Here is a 19,958-nt window from a genome sequence, read left to right as displayed (position 1 = left end):
CTATCTTTTGCCATCTGACCAAACCTGGTTTTCCCTCTGTGACCCTGCGTGGCCTTGCAATGTCCCCTTCCCTTGAGAAATGTTAGTGATAAATTCTCTCAATGGCATTGGCCTCTCCTGTTGGCACCTGGTCACCTGCATTAATTAAAATCGTGCAAGTATACATTTTGGACACAGATCTGACAGGCTGAAACCAGAGGTTGTCTCTGGAGGACTGTCCTCCTAAAAAGGTCATTGCCTCCTCTAGAAAGTTCCCGTAATCATGGCTTCATGTGTATGTTCCCTCTGACTCTCCCCCTCTCCCGAACATAGTTAGAGTGTTACTATGCAGTGGGGTCCTTCTACTGGACTCTTCTGTGGTGTGCCCAGAAGTGCCTACTGACCTAGCACACTGACCCACAGGATGGCGGAAACACAGGGAATCTTTGGACTCTGCTGCCTTTCTGCATGAGAGCTTCCAAAGAAACACTGTTCTTCACTAATACCTCATGGTGCTAGTGTCAGATCGTTTGGGGACCCTTTTGCACAAAGCAGTCACAGAGAGAAGTTTATTAATTTACCCAAGGTCTCGCAGCTAGCAAATGGTTGTGCTGGGATTCAAACCAGGTCCCAAGTGTCAATTTTCCTGATTTTTACAAATCTCATAGACTACCCATGACAGCTTACTTTATTCCCAAAAGTATAAGACCATCTCTGCCCAGCATTTCCCCACTTCAAGTATGTGATACTGCTGAAATGTTTCTATTATACAAAGCAGCTAAATGACAATTGAGGACAGTAGGTAATTAAAGGCTACAAATAGTGGTTGTGACAGGTAACATGACTGGCTTTTCACACATTCTTGCCTTTGACTGTTCTTCCCTGGAATGGCTGCTCCTCCCCAGCACCTGGGCAATGCCTCTGGCCTTTTTGCTCTCCTAGTAACACCTGACCACCTCTCTTAGTGTCTCTCCTGTGCCCTGGGAGACTTTTAATCATAGTACCTATAATACAATATTGAACTTGGTCATTTACATGGCTGTCTTTCTCTATAGGATACCTGAAAGTGAGGCTGAAGCCATTCACCCCAATAGGGTGCTCAGCCCATAAAAGGCATTCAATTGTTAAGAAATAATAGCCAGAGCATGAAGTCAGGCAAAAGACGCCTGTCTTTCCAGGATCATACCAGAGCATTATCTAACAGGCCTAGTGAAGACTATTTCAATCTTTAAGACACCATACTTTTATATGATTGACTATTTAATAATGATTAGAACTAAGACCCTTTGAAGTTGCATGCTAAGTCTCTGTTTTTTTGTTTGTTTGTTTGTTTGTTTTCCAGTAGGGATGCTTGAGATTTCTGGTAGAAGATGTAACCCCACAGTCTCCAGTTTTATTTCCGTGTATAGATATTAACCAGTTTTTTTTATTAACCAGTTTTGAATTGAATCTAGCCATCATACTCCAGCCTCTAGCTTCAGTACCTGTTCAGTCTTTCAACTGCTTGACCAGCTACTGATTCCCTCCTGAAGGAATCAAATGAATCTATGACATATGTGCCATGTTAAATAATGAAAATTGAACGGAGTATATTTTCAAGATCTAATTGGCTTTCTTCATCTATTCATGAATCTGGCAGCATCCCATTTAGCAAGTAGAGGGGAGCTCCAAAGGGCTACCGAAAAGGAGAGTTAGGGAGTGGAGAAAAGAAAATGAGTAGCAAAGAATCCATTGTTTTGGGCAAGATAACCCTCCTAAGGGGAATGGAAGTGGCCTATCAGTAAAATTCCTTGTGCTGACCAGGAAATTCCCATGTGGACTATTGAAAGATCACATTTCTGGGGAGTTGAAAGTGCAGTTAGGTTAGGTATTAAGTCTTGGTTTACTGACTTGGGGCCTCAACATAAATGGCACCATTTTTGGGCCCTGTGGCTTTCTTTTTTTACCATAGACCCAACATTTCTAAAGTGAAATGAAGCATTCTTTAAAAAATGCTCCCACTGATGCCTCAGATTTCAGGAACAGATATTTCTACTGGTTCTTTTAATTTTCATGGCAGAAAAAAGATAATGAGAGAATGTGATCCAGTTTATTTTATGTAGCAGATATGCCAGAACCAGACAAATAGTGTAAGAAAAGAATCTTTCAGGCTCGAGGTCACTCATTTTTTAGATAAATTTGAGTTTATCCTCCAAATGCAAGAATGGTATAAGTCTGAAAAAAATCTGTTAATATTATTTACTGGAGTAACCAAATGAAGGAGACAAACCAAACAGAATTATCAATATATGCAGGGCCAAAAAAATAAGTTTTAACACACATTCATGGTAAAAACAAAACAAAAAGTAAATTCTTACAGAACTAGGACTATGAAGAACTTCCCGATAAGATCACGGGCTATCCAAAGGTGCTGGATTTCACCCTTTCTATTCAACTTTGTACTACATCCCAGGACACTGTAATAAGATCAGAAAAATAGGGAAGAGGAGAAAGAATTTAAAAAGAAAAAAAAAATAAAATAGAAAATATGATTGACTTCATAGGAGATCCCAAAGAATCTACAAATATAGTCTTAGGGGTGGATGAAAGAATTTAACAATGTTACTAGGCAGAAAACTGATCTAAAAAAATCAGTTGCATGAATATACTCTAGTACCAAAAAATCTGTTAGGAATTGTCATTTAAAAACAATACATTTACAATAAAAAATATGAGATATCTAAGAATGAATCGAATAAAAGAAATGCAAGATCTTTATGGAGGCAATTATAAACCTTTATTCAAGATGAGCTAAATAACTTGATTCCCAGATCCTGTGCCAAAGGCCATCAAGGTCATGAAATTAGAACCACAAAGAGAGGGATCCCTGGGTGGCGCAGCGGTTTGGCGCCTGCCTTTGGCCCAGGGCACGATCCTGGAGACCCGGGATCGAATCCCACGTCGGGCTCCCGGTGCATGGAGCCTGCTTCTCCCTCTGCCTGTGTCTCTGCCTCTCTCTCTCTCTCTCTCTGTGACTATCATAAATAAATAAAAGTTAAAAAAAATTAAAAAAAAAAGAACCACAAAGAGATATCACTGCACACCCAGCAGAACTACAAAAATTCAGAAATCTGACAATATCAAGTGGGGATGGAGATGTGTAAACATTTTGACAAAACATTTACAATTACAATTGCTGTCTGAGAAACTCAGCATTTACATATGAGGACATATTCTGGAATGTTCAGACAAGGAATGTTTGTATTAGTAAAAAATTGGAAGCTGTCCAAATATTCATGAAGAAGACTATGGACAAATAATTTATGACATATCCACTACCTAGAATTCTATATGGCAGTGAAAATGCCATGTCAACATGGATGAATCTCATGAACACAATGTGGGTTTAAAAAGTAGCCTGCAGATTTCATGCAGAAAATTCTATGCAAAATGATACTCTTTATATAAACTTTAAAAACATGCAAAACCATACCAGTATAGCTTAGAGATACATACGTAATGCAGAAAAATTAAGTGTGTTGGGATGATAAACTTATAGTTCAAGATGATCCTTTTAAAGAGGAGGGAGATGCAGTCAGGGAGAGGATTAGAGCAGATTCCAAATTCTATTGATAATATTTTATTTCTTAAGTTGGCACATTGTGGTGGTCTTTATACTTTACGACTTATTCAGAAGATATTTTTTTAAAGTTGCAACCAATAACCAGCAGGTGGCAGGGAAAGCTTGGTATTTGAAGTTTCTGAAAGAAAAAGACCCAGGTTTTTCAGTGCCCCTGATCATATAAAAATAATGCCCCCTTTAAAGTCTCTGTGATCAGAGATCACTCTCCAAATTAAAATGAAGTAGCCAAAACTATTATTTTCCTTTTCCATACACATTTGCATTCTGGTGGTCATCGTTCTTAGTAAGTACACCGTGACCTTTCTTTCAGAACTTCTCTAACACGGGCTCCTGTTCTGCTAGTGCCACCTCCGCAGTGCTTTTGTGAAACGGGCTTGTACTGAAGGTTTGTGGTTATTGCAGTGTCTCTCTCTCTCTCTTTCTCACAAATACACACAGTAAGGCCTCAGTCATCTCACTCCTGTGAGTTTTCTACCATCCTCCTCAGTGTAAGTACAGGCCACCAACCATATTGCTGACATCTGCTTTCCCACTTGCTCCCAAGAAATTTTCTTCTGTTTTTGTTTTTTGGCCCCCAAATTCCACACAAATGACACATGTGCCTTACTTTGTTATGTAGACAGAGCAGCCAAGCAGTGCAGACTAGCAGAGCAAAAACTCCATCTGCATGTTTTTCCTTTCTTTTTTTTAATATTTTATTTATTTATTCATGACAGACACACACACACACACAGAGAGAGAGAGAGAGAGAGAGAGAGAGAGAGAGAGGAGAGAGAGACACAGGCAGAGGGAGAAGCAGGCTTCATGCAGGGAACCCGACATGGGACCGGATCCTGGGTCTCCAGGATCAGGCCCCAGGCCGAAGGCGGTACTAAACCGCTGGGTCACGGGGGCTGCCCATCTGCATGTTTTCTTAAGTGACACTGCAATCCTCTACCTACAGATACTGTTTTTCCTCTAGGGTGGAGTTAGAAAATTCTAGAAATTCTAGAAAATTCTATGAGGTCATGCTCTGAATCTGGTCAGGGGACATATTTTGTGGGGCCACAAGCTATTAAGATGTGTTTTAAATGGAATTTAAAAAATAAAATGAAATTTGTCAAAATTAAGCATCAAGAGAGGGGTGCCTGATTGCTCAGGCGGTAGAGGATGTGACTCTTGATCTTGGGGTTGTGAGTTTGAGTCCAAGATTGGGCATACAGATTACCTAAGAAAAGAATAAAAGGAGAACAAAATGAATCAAGGGAAATCACATATAATTGAAAGTTTCTATTTTTCTTGAAAAATCAGCAATCCTGGCAATACCATTCTATGGAGGCCAAGAAAAATCAAGGCCATTCCACCTCAAGTTTAGCATTAGCACAAATACAGCCATCTTAGGCCCCTGTGAATAAGAGCTGAACTTTACAGGAAAAACTGCAGAATGTCCTCAGCAGGGAATCCCATATCAGAAAGACAAGAGAGCTCAGAACTGCCCTAGGCAGAGAATCCGGTATCAGAAAGACAACAGAGCCCACACCTGTGGTAGAAAGTCCCATATTAAAATGAGAACAGAGCTCAATGCCCCTGAAAGCCCCATATCAGAATGTAAACAGAACTTGAGAAATTCCTCCACCCCTTCTGAAAATCCCCTAGACCAGCCTATAAAAACCCAGCTGCAACCCACTTCGGGGTCCAAGTCCCTGCTCCGCTGTGTCGGGTACACTTGGACCCAAGCTCGAGTTTGCTAATAAACCCTCGTGCGCTTGCATGGGTGTCGGCTCCTTGGTTTCTCAGATTCACAATCTTGGGCCCAACACATTCCACATGGCCCAGTGGGCTGGAGCAGAGCAGGGCTGCGGCATCTCTGAGGGGCATATGCAGGTAATCCCCCCATCTGCACTTTTACTCCTGGCTCTTACTTGCTTGGCTCTAAAAGGTGTTTGAATTGGCAGCCCTTGCTTAGAGCAACAGTCTTAAACTGCAGCTTGCTTTTAAAATAGTGAATATTGGGGATCCCTGGGTGCGCAGCGGTTTGGCACCTGCCTTTGGCTCAGGGCATGATCCTGGAGACCCAGGATCGAATCCCACGTCGGGCTCCCGGTGCATGGAGCCTGCTTCTCCCTCTGCCTATGTCTCTACCTCTCTCTCTCTCTCTCTCTCTCTCTGTGACTATCATAAATAAATAAAAATTAAAAATAAAATAAAATAGTGAATATTTTCTCCTCACCATTCATCTCCCCTGTGAAACTTGTGGCATAGAGGCCGGCAGTGGAAGAACTAGATTCCAAGTACATGGTCGTCTGTCTCCTATCTCTTGATTATCAGTAATAAGAACAGCTTAAGAACATCAGATCAGTATTTGCTACTATCTGCAGTTCTATTACCTTTTTAAAAAGTCTTATTACTGTTTTTTTTTTTTAAAGGGTGTGACTTAGTTTTCTTCTTTTCTCAGATACATTACCCACTGGCTTCAAAAATTTAGAAGATTTCCTAATTTTTTTTTTTTTTTCTGAAACTGAGTAAATTCCCCATGGTGATGTCATAAACTCATGAGTTGCTGGAAAGGGGCATCATATTTAGAAGTTTATTATTATTTTTTCACATATGCATAGCACATAAAATCTGATAGTGTAGGAAATTTTATCAATATAAAGTAAATTTCTAGGAAAATAGTACTTCTATATTTTTACTACTTATTTATATTTATAAATATAATATATTTATATAATATATATTTTGTTATATATTATATACTATATATTATATATTATATTTACATATAATCCACTATGCCCTTTCCTTTAAAAGCTGCCTGTATAGTTTTTATGTTTCTTTATTTTCAAAAATTTGCAGCTCAGCAGCTTTGGAAGTTGAAAGTGCCTAGTGACTTTCTGGATTTCTGCATTACCAATGAACTCAACTAACAGTTTTAGATATATATCTTTCTCAGAGACCCACCAGATTCTTTTTCAATTATGCATCTAAATCTTGCTAAAATATGCATTTAAAAACACACTTAAACAAGCTTTTCTTTCTTTCCTTTTTTTTTTTTTAAGAAAGTGAGTTGGGGGGAGGGGCAGAGGGAGAGAAGAGAGAGAATACCAAACAGGGTCCATGCCTGGCACAGAGCCCAATGGTAGGGAGGCTCGATCTCACAACCCTGAGATCATGAACTGAGCCAAAACCAGGAGTCAGTTGCTCAACCAACTGAGCCACCCAGTTGCCCCTTCACCAGCTCTTAACAAGACATTTAGGAGACAAAAAAATGCAACCTCTTCAATCTCATATATTCTTTCTTAAACTACAAGGTTTTTGTAGCAGACAATTCAGAACTATGAGAAAACATACCTTTCCATGGTTTTTGCTTATTTTTTAGACAGCCAGTATAACTGTCTTTTATTCTCTATTTAACAAATTGTTGATTTTCTCTTAAAATTTCATATTAAGCCCAAACCTTATGATTATGACAGATTTCAGAACAAAACTTCACTTAAATTTGTTAGAAACTCTTTTAATGCCTGGCGGAATAGGAAGTGTTCCAGATGGGTATATATGTATCTACACATAAGCCTCAGTAAACAAAGCAGTCCAAGTTTTTGGGTCCAGTCCAATTCGGCCATCATTATATAAATATGACCTTAAGACTAGAGTCCTTGAAGTAATTTGATTTAGTGTTTAGCTTAAAAGCTACCATAATCCTGTCTTTTAGCTCCTTGACATTTAAAATGCCTCTTTACACAGGAAGTTACTGTTACAGGTTAACGCAGCAAGATTCAGACAGCGTCACCACTTTCTGTAGAGCTTTTCTCCCTCCACGATTCCAGATCTTGTCTAAGTGGATAGCCTTTATTATCATCTTGTCTTTACCATCTCACCATTTTATACAAAAGATAATCTCTGTGCATTGTATTTATGTACCAGATCATTCCTTCAGTCAAATAAACACCGACATTCACTGCTAAAGGTATAAAGAATTCTAAAATATGACCATTGCCTTTAAGGGGTCATCTTATGGCTCGGGTGAGTGGTTTGGAGTTTGCATATCTACCCCCTAATCCAGACTCTTAAGGGTGTGGTTGATTTCAAACACCCATGCCACCCCAGGTAATAAGGCTTTGAATCACCATTGACAATCCCATCCTCTTTGCCTGTGACTGGTTTAGGATTGGGTGTGTGACTTAGTTCTGATGGTTGAGATGAAAGAGGAAGTCTGCTGAAGGAGTCTCTGGGGGGAAGTTCTTCTTTCTCCTAAGAAAGAGCACATGGAGAGGGCATCATCCAGGTCCCGCAGAGCATCTCTGAATGTGGGGTACCGCTCCTTGACAATGTGGTCAAGTTTGTAGTTGGGCTTGTTGTCATTTAGATGCTCCACAGTGTTCCACTCGCTCTTCCCATATGCCTTCTGGAGCTTCCCGACAAACACCTGTATTTCCGGAACTTGTTGACAATGGGTTCATGGAGGAGGAACTTGATGTCTTTAAGGAGGTAAAAAGTTCCGGTTGCTGTAGAGCCTTTGTTAACCTTTTTCTTCTGTTTGGGTTCATGAGGATAAATGCCCTTCAGGATGCACAGCCGTCTGAAGTCAGCCAGGCTCAGCTGCAGCTTCTTCCGGGCTTTGTTTCGGGTGATGTAGTTGGTAGCAGAGCCTCGTTCATACTTCTTCTTCTCCAGGCCTCCCATAGCTCCACGTTGAAGGCCATACTAGTCATTAAAATGCTTCTCTCTGTAGATTAGTGTTTAAGAGAGGATAGTCTGAGAACTCTGGCTTTACATGTTTGATAAAAATTAGAATCTCTGGGGACTTGCATTAATTAAAAAAAATCTCCAGATGATTCTTATATACTTGCGAGTTTGAGAATCTTCTAGATTTTAAGGTATACAAGGGTAATGGTCATTATTATTTATCTCAGTAACTTCTCCCTCTGCCCCAATATCTCACATGTAGTATATATACTCTTTTATTTTATTTTATTTTTTATTTTTTTATTTATGATAGTCACAGAGAGAGAGAGAGAGAGAGAGAGAGAGGCAGAGACACAGGCAGAGGGAGAAGCAGGCTCCATGCACCGGGAGCCCAACGTGGGATTCGATCCCGGATCTCCAGGATCGCGCCCTGGGCCAAAGGCAGGCGCCAAACCGCTGCGCCACCCAGGGATCCCTATATACTCTATTTTAAAGGAAAATGGAACACCGAATGTATAGTAACGAAATATATCACAATACAATCGGCCGAGCTATATAAAATTACCATCTTTGTAGGTCAAAACAGTTTAATTACTTTGGCTTGACCTCATATTTGCTAGGGAATATGAAAAATAGTATTGCCAACCATTTCAACTGAACTATAAGATGTCAGATAAATTAACCTTAATTTTAGTTTTGAACTACTAGAGAACATATGGAAACTAATTAAACTCATGATTCAAGTCTTAGTTTATAAATTCCTTAAGTTCAAACTAAAATGTAACATATAGTAGTGTACTATGAATTTGCAGTAGATTCCAAAGCTTTTCATGTAAAGTCATGAGAGCATTGGACTTGAAAAGAGCACAGGGTTTTAAAGTCTTACAATGTCTTAAGGGAATTAGCTTAATGCATTTCAATCACTATCAATTCCTTCATATATACTAGAGAAAATACTTATAAATTATTAAAAACAAAAAGCTGATACATCAAAACAAACACAGCATAAGGTGGAAATTAATGTTCTTGGACTATAGGTTCCATCATGTTAATCCCATGTTCACACTTTCCAGTGGTTTCTTATTACCCAAAGACTAAATGTGTTAGCTTACCATTCAAATTCCTCCAAAATCTAGCTCTGAGCTCTCCATCCAGTAGCATCTTCACTCTTCGATCAAGTAAGCAAATTCATCTACTTAGCATGTCCAGATACCCTTTTTTCTCACTTCATTTTTCCCCTTGCCCAGACTGCTCCCCTTCATTCATCTACATGAGTGCTTTCTTGCTTTCTTTCAAGGTTGTTTGCACCTGTCAGCACCCTTTAATGTTAGGCTAGTTTTAAAATTAAAACACTAACCACAGTAGGCACATTTGCTCATGTCACTGTATTTTGTTGGGTAAAACCAGGAGCTGTGGCCTTGAGTTTGTTTGCTCCTATCACCTCATTTTAAGGAAGAAGTTGCTACCTGGAGAGGTAAAATCAGGGTCTTACTGTGTAGGGGATGCAGGCAGCTGTGGAGGCAGAGCTGGGTCTCCTGAAACGGCTGTGGTTGCCTCCAGCATGCAGCTTTGACATCACGTTCTAGGCAACAGTACGCTTCCCTTGTCACAAGTTTGATTTTCTTTCTTCTCCTCATGAAACTTTATTTCTGAGTAACTGCACATTGAGGGAGCCACCCCAGGGTCTCCTCTGGGGGGTGCCTCACCCCCTCCTCCTCATTCTCTCCATTCCCTTGTTTCTGGACCGTGGAACTTCCTGGAGCCAACTCTCTCCCTAGCAAGTCACATCCAAAGATAGGTCTCTGGGCCTCTGCCTTTTTAGTTTGAGGAAGAGGGAGGTGTTCTGGTGTGAGAGCTTCAGAAAAGAGTGTAGCAGTTAGCAGATGGAGACTGTAGCCTAGCCAAGGGCCTAGCTGGTCCCCTTACTGCCATGTTTAGATAAGTCCAGATAAAGCTTTGGGCCCAAGCAGTCCTGCTTCAGCAGGTGGAGGTGGTGATTCTCCCTGGGTCCTCCATGCCCAGATCATCTCCCCCACCCCTTACCCCAAGCCCCCCTTCCTTATCCTTATCTCCCAGATGGTAGGAGGGCTTTGATGTTGTGAAGACAGCCGAGCTCAGTAAAGTAGCGGGAAAGCCTGGGGCAGGGTCAAGCTCCCACAGAGGCATGGACAGCCTCCTGAACACCAGGGCAGTTTTGGGAAGGGGCCACATTCTGCATGAGTGCTTGATCAGCACCTTAGGATTAACAGGACCTTAGTTATATTTGGACGCATGAAACCTGAGCCACATGACTTCTATCCATTATTAGCTTTACCTCCCTGGCCCTTGAAAAAGAGAAGACTGGATACAACATTTTGAAATCTGCAAGAAAGAGAAGTTTGGAGCATTATCTTGGAATTTTAAATTTTGCTTTTTTGTGGAGAGTGTTCCATATGGCAAAGATTTTTTGTTACTTTTTGAGACTTCTTTTGGTCCTGACAAGAGGTCAATTTTTGTAAATGTCCCATGGATACTTGAAAACATAAATGTATATTTTCTACAACTATATTTCAGCATCTATCCCTGTGCCCAGAACATAGTAGGACTTAGTAAATACGTGTTGAATGAGCTTTCTCATAGAAAAAGTATGAGAAACACATAGTGCTGTATAGTAACTTCAAAATATCTCTAACATTTTTGTTTTGTGACCTACGCATTTATGGGGGCACATATGTCCTAGAAACGTCTAACTCTATAATATCACAAAAGCACACTGTAGATGGACCGTGTGGAAATTCTACCACAGCTCGCTGGAGGAGCTCAGACGTGTAGCACTGCCCACCTGCATCAGGATCAATTCAGGAGTTTTATAAAAATGTGGTTTCCAGGTCCCACATAGACCCAGTGAATCAGAATTTCTGAGGATGGGACCTTTAATCTAAGCTTTTAAAGATGGTCTCTCATCCTTGTCTCTGATGCACTCTAACAGTTGAACTACAAATCAGGAACCATCATATAAGTGATTTTTCAGATTTTCTTCTTTGAAAGAACAAGAAGTCTTCCATTTTATACAAAAGCAGTCATACTTTCTGCATCTCCCCACCAGTACCCAAAGTCAGTAGTACACAGCAGGGTACTTCTTTGGAAAAAGGAAATGAATGTGTGTTGCCCCTATACTACTGCAGTAGCTGCTATTATACATGCTTTTTTATTTTTTAAAGATTTTATTTATTTATTCATGAGAGACACAGAGAGAGAGGCGGAGACTCAGGCAGAGGGAGAAGCAGGCTCCATGCAGGAAGCCCGATGTGGGACTCAATTCCGGGACTCCAGGATCATGCCCTGAGCTGAAGGCAGATGCTCAAACGTGGAGCCATCCAGGTGCCCCAATTATATATACTTTCTAATTAAATCCTCACCACAATCCTGTGAGTTCCTGCGGTGGGTTGAATGGTGGCCCTCCTAAAAGATATATATGTCTGTGTCCTAACCCTTGAACTTATGTTAATACTACCCTCTTTGAAAAAGGATCTGTGCAGAAGTGATTTATTTAAGGATCTTGAGATGACTTTATCCTGGATTGCCTGATAGGACCTAAATGGAAGGATCAGCTTCCTTGTAAGTCACAAAAGAGGCAAAGGCATGGTGTAGAGTAGAGGCCTTATAATGACACAGGTGGAGATCACAGTAATGTGGCCACAAGCCAAGGAACACCTGGAGCTACCGGAAGCCGCAAAGGGCAAGGAAGACTTCTCTCCTATTGCCTTCAGGGGGAGCATGGTCCTCCTGATACCTTCATTCTGACTTCTAGCCTCTAGAACTGTGAAAGGATAACTTTCTGTCACATTAAGCCAACAAGTTTGTGGTAATTCAGTGTAGCAGCCCTAGAAAATGGATACAAATGGGCAGTTATTACTATTTACCATCATAGAGCTGGGTCTACTGTAAGTGGGATACATTTTATTACATTTTTATTACTACTGAGTTGTGGGACAATGGTAACCTTGAGTCAATTCTTTCTTTTAGGGGGTGTATGATTTAAGCACATTCTCTTCTACCTTGAAGGACCCAGAGAAAATTGCTTCCCATTTAGTGAAAGGGAAAGGCTGGAGGAAAGTTATAGAATTCCCAAAGGTCTCTGTAGGAATCACTCTGGCTGGAAGAGTGTGACCTATGTGCCCTTCCCCAGTAAGTGCTTAGCCTAGCGACCTCCCCAGCGCAGCTGTAATAGCACTCCTGAAGGTGCAGTTGTGGCTGCCATCACCCACTTTCCCCGAGGCAGGAACTTGCCTGATGTCAGCTTATGCCTTAAGTGGGTCAGTCCCTGGGCCTTCACTTCAGTGTGGTACTGTGTGCTCCGTTACAACACCCCTTATATATCAGCTTTGGCTTCCTTGACTCAGGTGAAGGATCATGGGAAATGAAAATGAAGTTAGTGCTAACCATGACCCCTTTCAATAACAACCCTCTAAAAAGATACTGAGCTTATGAAATATTCATGAATCTAAAAGCAACTGAGTATAGCTTTAAGGTTAAAGTGTTAAGTGTAGACTCAGACAGACCTAGACTGGGATCCACTGTGAGGAGTGTCAGTGTCTTCAACTACAACATCCAGTCTCACTTCCTCCGGTCCGGGTGGGGATTAAAAGAGAGAATGTCAAGGCCTCAGCCTGTGCTGCTGAGAGGTTGCTATCATTGCTACGCCCCCTCTCAGCATTTCAACACAGTTTGACTTTCTTTCACTGCTTTACTTTACCCCAGGTTCTAAGACTTTCCCTTTTTCTTAAAATGTAGATGGTCAAAAGGTGGGCATTGTAGGGTTAATTTGAGCCTCTTTTATGAGCTCTTTGTTAAATGTTTCTTCCTGGTCCAAAATTAGCATTTAATTTGAATACTTACCCTACTGCTGTTTTATTTTTCCTGCCTCATAGGAAATGTCAAGTGGAGTGGATGTGAAATACTACTGACTAGGGATATGGAACATGTGACTGTTTTAATGACAGTAGTTAAAAAAAAAAAACAGGCATATGGGATCATTAAATTATTGATGATGCTTTGCTGCAGTGGATTTATAAATAATACATGTTTAAAGGGTTTATTTCCTTTACATTTCTTTAGGGACAACTAAAGAGTCTTCTCGTTTTGAGTTTAAAGGGAACTGACAGTTGGAGAAAGGTCATTCACAAATGTTCATTCGTGTAGTTTCTATGCCAAAAAGCCCTCAGACTTCAACAAAGCACACAACTATCAAACAGTCACCTTTATTTTTAGAGCGAGTGAGGCAATGGCTTTCACTAAGCAACTGGAGGGGGGAAACGCTTAAAATAATACTAATAATTAAAAGTTTCGTATTAGTAGTATCACTTTTTTTTTCCTCAGAAAACCTCCAAATTGAACTTAGTGTCTACAATAACCCAAAAGGAACCCAACAATGAGCCTTGAAGCTTATCAGTTTCCTGACACATTCACTCTCTAGAATGTTATTTTTAAAAGGGATGAGGTGGGGTGACTGGGAGCAGAAATTGGGAAAACTATGAGACCAGCCACAGATACCTCCCCCCAGGGTTAGGAATCCCCAGGAATTAGATGTCACTTTTTATTTGATACACATAAGGGTATGGAGCTGTAGGATCCTCAGTTTTTATCAGATTATAGCCTTGGAAAAGTTAAGCTGCATTATGTCTTCCTTTTTTCTTTTGGGATGGGCTAAGAGGAATGAGGGGGCCCAGGAGGTGGGGGTGAGGGCGGGGAGGGCGAGATAGACTCTTCCCAGGTTGATGAATCTCACCTTCCCTTCAGCCTTTCCACCTCCATAAACCATCTTGCTTCTGGTTGGTTCGAGAGCACAGCTGAACTAATGACTGAGTGGTAACCAGCAACACCAGGAAAAGACAAGATGTCTTTCATTCTTTTGTTTCTTGAATTAAATTTAAAAAAAAAATTTTTTTTTAAGTGATACTTCTTTTCTTCTGTGTATTTGGTTTTAACTTCTCTCCCTGCAATTTTCAGAAAGGGATTGAAACAGGATGTAAACCCAGAATTGAATTACAAAACTCAAGCATTTTTCTGATGATAAGAGGAGAGTGTAAACGTTTTCTTTGGGTGGGAGAATGTATATTCTACATAAGCATTTAAAACACAGCACATATTTCCTGTAAATTCAGGCCCAGGAGCTATCCAATTTTGTTGACTGTCTGCAGTGGTAAGAGAGTGAGAGGGGCACCTGGCTGGCTCAGTTGGAAAAGTGTGTGACTCTTGATCTTGGGGTCATGGATTCAAGCACCACGTTGGGGGAAGAGAGTACTAAAATAACAAAATAAACTTTATTTTATTTTTTTTAAAGGAAAGGTTTTTTTTTTAAGATTTTATTTATTTATTCATGAGAGACTCAGAGAGAAAGAGAGAGACAGAGACAGAGACACAGGCAGAGGGAGAAGCAGGCTCCACGCAAGGAGCCCGATGTGGGACTTGATCCTGGATCTCCAGGATCACACCCCAGGCTGCAGGCGGCGCTAAACCGCTGCACCACCGGGGTTGCCCCAAAATAAACTTTAAAAGAAAAGAGAGACAGTGAGTAAAAATGACAAGAAAAATTGGGTAGGGAGAGGTGAAATCATCTCTAACACTGAATTTAATCACATTTTTCTGGTGATGTTGGACCCTGGCTCACGGGTGCCAACGTGGCCCGGTGGACGCCCCAGAGACTCAGACCCCAGACAGGCAGATGCAATTAGCAAGAGGGTTTATTGAACGTTTGCGCAAACGGGCTCTCCGCCTCCGAAGAGGAAAAGAGCCCCGATTAGCAATTCCAGGTGTCTTTTAAAAGGCAAAAGGAAAGAAACTTCCTAAAGACAAAAGAACCGCGGGAGTCGCATGGCATCCAGGTTGATTTTGGGGAGGGTCAACATGAACCTATTCAGGGACATTCCAATCAGGGTGTGGGGGGGGAAACGGTTTTCTTATTGTAAACAGAATGCTTTTAGTTGCTAAAATTTCAGGAAGAAGACTGGATGGGCTGCCTCTGGATTAGGGCTGGCCCTACTTACAAGGGGGGGGAGGTTTCTTCAAAATCAAGTTGGCTGTTTTCCAAAGCACCAACACCCTCAACTCTATTTCTCAGGCTTTAAATGATTTGTTCTTCACACTTTCTACCAGATGGACGCTGCAGTCTGTCAAGAAAACTGTTGTTCCAGGGTGCCTGGGTGGCTCAGTGGTTAAGCGTCTGCCTTCAGCTCAGGTTGTGATCCCGGGTCCTGGGATCCAGTCCCGCACCAGGCTCCCTGCTCAGTGGGGAGCCTGTTACTCCTTCTCCCTCTGCTGCTCCTCACGCTCTCTCTCTCTCTCTCTCAAATGAATAAATCAACCTTTAAAAAAGAAAAAAGAAAACTGTTGTTTCACATCTTTTGTTTTATCCATCAATCCTCTATAGTCATCACCTGTCACCTTAATGAACCACTCTAGAGCAATCTCCTGGAATGAGTCCCAATCAGCTCTGCTTTCTTCCAGGAACACACCGCCTGTCCCCAGGAGTCAAGGTGCAGAATGGGAGGAATAGGGGATTTAACAAGCGGAGGTCACAGAAGAGCCTCACAGGAGACCAAGAATGCAGAGGGAAGAATATGGACTTTGGAGTCAAACTGAAGAAACCTCCCCCCTTGTAAGTAGGGCCAGCCCTAATCCAGAGGCAGCCCATCCAGGCGTCTTCCTGAAATTTTAGCAACTAAAAGCATTCTGTTTACAATAAGAAAACCATTCCCCCCCACACACACCCTGATTGGAATGTCCCTGAATAGGTTCATGTTGACCCTCCCCAAAATCAACCTGGATGCTACGCGACTCCCGCGGTTCCTTTGTCTTTAGGCAGTTTCTTTCCTTTTGCCTTTTAAAAAATCCCTGTAATTGCTAATCGGGGCTCTTTTCCTCTTCGGAGGCGGAGAGCCCGTTTGCGCAAACGTTCAATAAACCCTCTTGCTAATTGCATCTGCCTGTCTGGGGTCTGAGTCTCTGGGGCGTCCACCGGGCCACGTTGGCACCCGTGAGCCAGGGTCCAACAAAACAGACCTGTATTTAGATTCTGGTACTGATACTTGGAGGATGTTGGACAAGTTACTTAACCTCCTCCAGCTCTGTCACTGAAGAAACCTCCCCCCCTTGTAAGTAGGGCCAGCCCTAATCCAGAGGCAGCCCATCCAGTCTTCTTCCTGAAATTTTAGCAACTAAAAGCATTCTGTTTACAATAAGAAAACCGTTTCCCCCCACACACACCCTGATTGGAATGTCCCTGAATAGGTTCATGTTGACCCTCCCCAAAATCAACCTGGATGCCATTCGACTCCCGCGGTTCTTTTGTCTTTAGGAAGTTTCTTTCCTTTTGCCTTTTAAAAGATACCTGTAACTGCTAATCGGGGCTCTTTTCCTCCTCGGAGGCGGAGAGCCCGTTTGCGCAAACGTTCAATAAACCCTCTTGCTAATTGCATCTGCCTGTCTGGGGTCTGGGTCTCTGGGGCGTCCACCGGGCCACGTTGGCACCCGTGAGCCAGGGTCCAACAATTTGTGTTTCACTCCAAAAATGAGTGAGGCATTGCCTCATTTCAGGATATGACCTGGCATTTTATCCATCGTGGTAAAGTGTTGTCCAGGCTTTTCTCTTTATCACCTTAGATTCTCTCCAGACTCCACAGGACATTCTAGCAAAGGACAAAAGCCCATCTGCTAAGGGGAGCACTTCAGTAACATCTTCAGATGACATATCTAAAGCAGGCAGGCAGCCAGCACTTGTCTGGTCTAAGTTTGGTTCTATATGTTGCTTCCTTTTTCATTCCCTCAAGAGATATGTGGTTAATAGAATTTTGAGGAAAGTCATTGGTCTGAACTCTGCACAATTGCAAAGTGTACTGTCTTTGGGATAATGTCACAGAATGTTTGGGTGGGAAGGACCCAAGGGATCATCTTCCAGTCTCATTCTTCTTCTTTTCCCCAGCTTTCTGGAGGCCTAATTGACAAATAAAAATTATATATATTTGAGGTCTACAGTGTGATGATTTGATATGCATTTGCATTGTGAAATGACACTACAGTCAAGCTAATCAACATATCCATCACCTCACTTGGTAATCATTTGTGTATGTGTGTTGGTGAGAGCACTTAAGATCTATTTACCTAGAATTTTTTTTTAATTTTAATTAAAAAAAAATTTAAGTAAACTATATGCCCACTGTGGGGCTAGAACTCATGACCCTGAGCTCAAGAGTTACGTGCTCTACCAACTGAGCCAGCCAAGTGCCCTTCTCTTAGCACATTTAAAGTATATATTAACTATAGTCACTGTAGTATGATTAATCAGTCACCAGAACTGATTAATTTTATAACTGAAAGTCTGGATCCACTCTCCTACTCTCTGTTTCTATGAGTTTGACTTTTTTAGATTTCATACATTCACGAGATTGTACAGTATTTGTCTTTCTCTGTCTGGCTTATTTCACTGAGCACACTGTCCTTCAGGTTCATCCATGTTGTCCAGGTGGCAGGATTTCTCATGGTTGAATAATATTCCACACAATATGCACATACACACATCATATCTTTGTCCATTCACCCATCGACAGACACTTAGGTTGTTTCCATACTGTGATTATTGTGAATAATGCTGCCATCACAGAGAAATCAGATATCTCCCTGAAATACTGATTTCATTTCCTTTGAATTTATTTCTAGAAGTAGAATTGCTAGATAATATGGTAATTCTTTCTTTATTTTTTTCCAAGAAAATAGGCTAACCACCACCACCATATTTTAGTTTACTCTGATCTAAAGAGAAAGATGTCAATTGAAAACCTAGAACATGTACAAACATGCACACCTTCCCGAACCCAGATAACCTAAAAGAAAAGATAACAAAAGTCTGTTCAACAGATAAATTTATCTTCTCTTCTATAAGATGTTTCCATACCCCATTCCATGTCTTGCAGCCAACTGGGGCTTCAGAATAGCAGCTTTTCCCCGGCCAGCTTCTGAGCCTTGGTTTTTATTTTTTATGCTCTTTAACATGGACACATTTTTCAGCATGTCAGACAAAATGAGAAAGCGGATCTTGCTGCCATGGATGTATACCTGCCCCAGCTGTGCCACTTGGCCTTCTCTATATGTGAGTGTGATGTTGGCCACCCAGCAATTCATGTTGCCCTTTGCCTCAAAGAGTTTCCCACGATACACATTGCTGGTTTTGTCTCACGTGTCACCACGTGACCCTCAGGCCTGCCTAGGACTTTAATCGGCACATGTATCAGGAAGAGAGTTCTCACTGGCTCCGCTTACTCTTCCTTTTGGGGGCGGAGGCAACTCTGGTAGCTGTGAAGGTGTGAGCCAAGTAAATCGTGGGTCTCTGCTCCTGGTAGTTCCTTTTTTAAACTGAAAAAAAAATATATTTTATTTATTTATTCATGAGAGACACAGTGAGAGAGGCAGAGACATAGGCAGAAGGAGAAGCAGGCTCCTCTCTCCAGGGAGCCTGATGTGGGACTCGATCCCAGGACCCTGGGATCACATGCTGGGCCTAAGGCAGATGTTCAACCTCTGAGCCACCCAGGTGCCCCCGTTGCCCATTTTTTAATTGGATTTTTTTTATATTGAGTTTTAGGAGTTCCTTATATATTTTGAGTATTAATCCCTTATCAGACATGTGGTTGCAAATATTTTCTCTCATTCTGGGGTCACTTTTTCCTTTTGTTGTAGGCCTATCTCCTCTTTAACCAACACCAAAATCTGACCAGAAGGCCCAGTTCATCAGAATCCCATCGACACTAAACTTTTTTTTTTTTTTAATTTCTTTATGATAGTCACAGAGAGAGAGAGAGGCAGAGACACAGGCTCCATGCACCGGGAGCCTGACGTGGGATTCAATCCCGGGTCTCCAGGATCGCGCCCTGGGCCAAAGGCAGGCGCTAAACCGCTGGGCCACCCAGGGATCCCCCCATCGACACTAAACTTATAGAGACAAGAAGGAACCTATAAGAAAACCAGTTGATGACAAGGATGTTGAAATAAACATAGGGCTGTCCAGGTGGCATTCTGTGTTCCATACTCATCCCTCTGGTTCTCAGATACCTAATCTCTAGTCCTGGATGGTGATTCCTGAACTCAGAAAGACAAAACACTAAAAGCCCTGGAGTCAAAATCAGATGAATCCTGCTCTAAGCCACGCTTATTAAGACAGGAGACTCCTATTTTAGTAAGTTTTTTTAGTAACAAGGATGGCCTTGATTAACCAGAGAATTCGGTGAATCAGAATACACTGCCTGGGACCCTAGCACATGCTGTGCCTGTACTTGGGGCTCAGTAAACGAGTGTTTCTCCCCCAAGAATTACTGCCCAAACTGTGCTACAGAAAGATCTAAGCCAGGCAATGTTTTCCATTCTGCCTGCCTACCGTTTCCTCGGCGCTTTCCTTCACTGTTCTTACACAAAAAGAGATCTAGGGTGACAGCAAAGTGATGACTCATCTGACATCAGATTGAATCCTTTTTATTTGGCCTTGTGTGAGCCCCACTTTATGATATTGGGAACATCAGTGTTAGGTTTGTGAATGTTTTTATTTCACAGAAGACACACATGGACTGCAGTGGGACTCTAATGATTTAAAGGTCTGATGCATGTGGCTGTCTGATAGGTCTTTGTTATCCACAATCCTTTGACTATAAAGGAATCAAAGTGTGTT

General features: G+C 41.7%; 1 protein-coding gene and 1 pseudogene across 1 annotated transcript; both read right to left on the bottom strand.

The window, feature by feature from the left end:
* Window positions 1–7,742: 7,742 nt before the first annotated feature.
* Window positions 7,743–8,272, bottom strand: LOC129516134 (pescadillo homolog). The gene is given in 2 exon segments (XM_055335469.1): window positions 7,743–8,008; window positions 8,011–8,272. Coding segments are annotated over 2 exon segments (519 nt in total). The 5' UTR covers window positions 8,264–8,272.
* A 9,891-nt stretch (window positions 8,273–18,163) lies between these two features.
* On the bottom strand, window positions 18,164–19,743 carry LOC129516133 (small nuclear ribonucleoprotein Sm D3-like; annotated as a pseudogene).
* Between the last annotated feature and the right edge of the window lie 215 nt (window positions 19,744–19,958).

This window comes from Nyctereutes procyonoides, unplaced genomic scaffold (assembly GCF_905146905.1).
Source record: "Nyctereutes procyonoides isolate TBG_1078 unplaced genomic scaffold, NYPRO_anot_genome, whole genome shotgun sequence".
In the NCBI taxonomy this organism is placed as follows: Eukaryota; Metazoa; Chordata; class Mammalia; order Carnivora; family Canidae; genus Nyctereutes; species Nyctereutes procyonoides.
The sequence above is the reverse complement of the archived record's forward strand: the minus strand, read 5'-3'. Positions and strand labels throughout refer to the sequence as shown.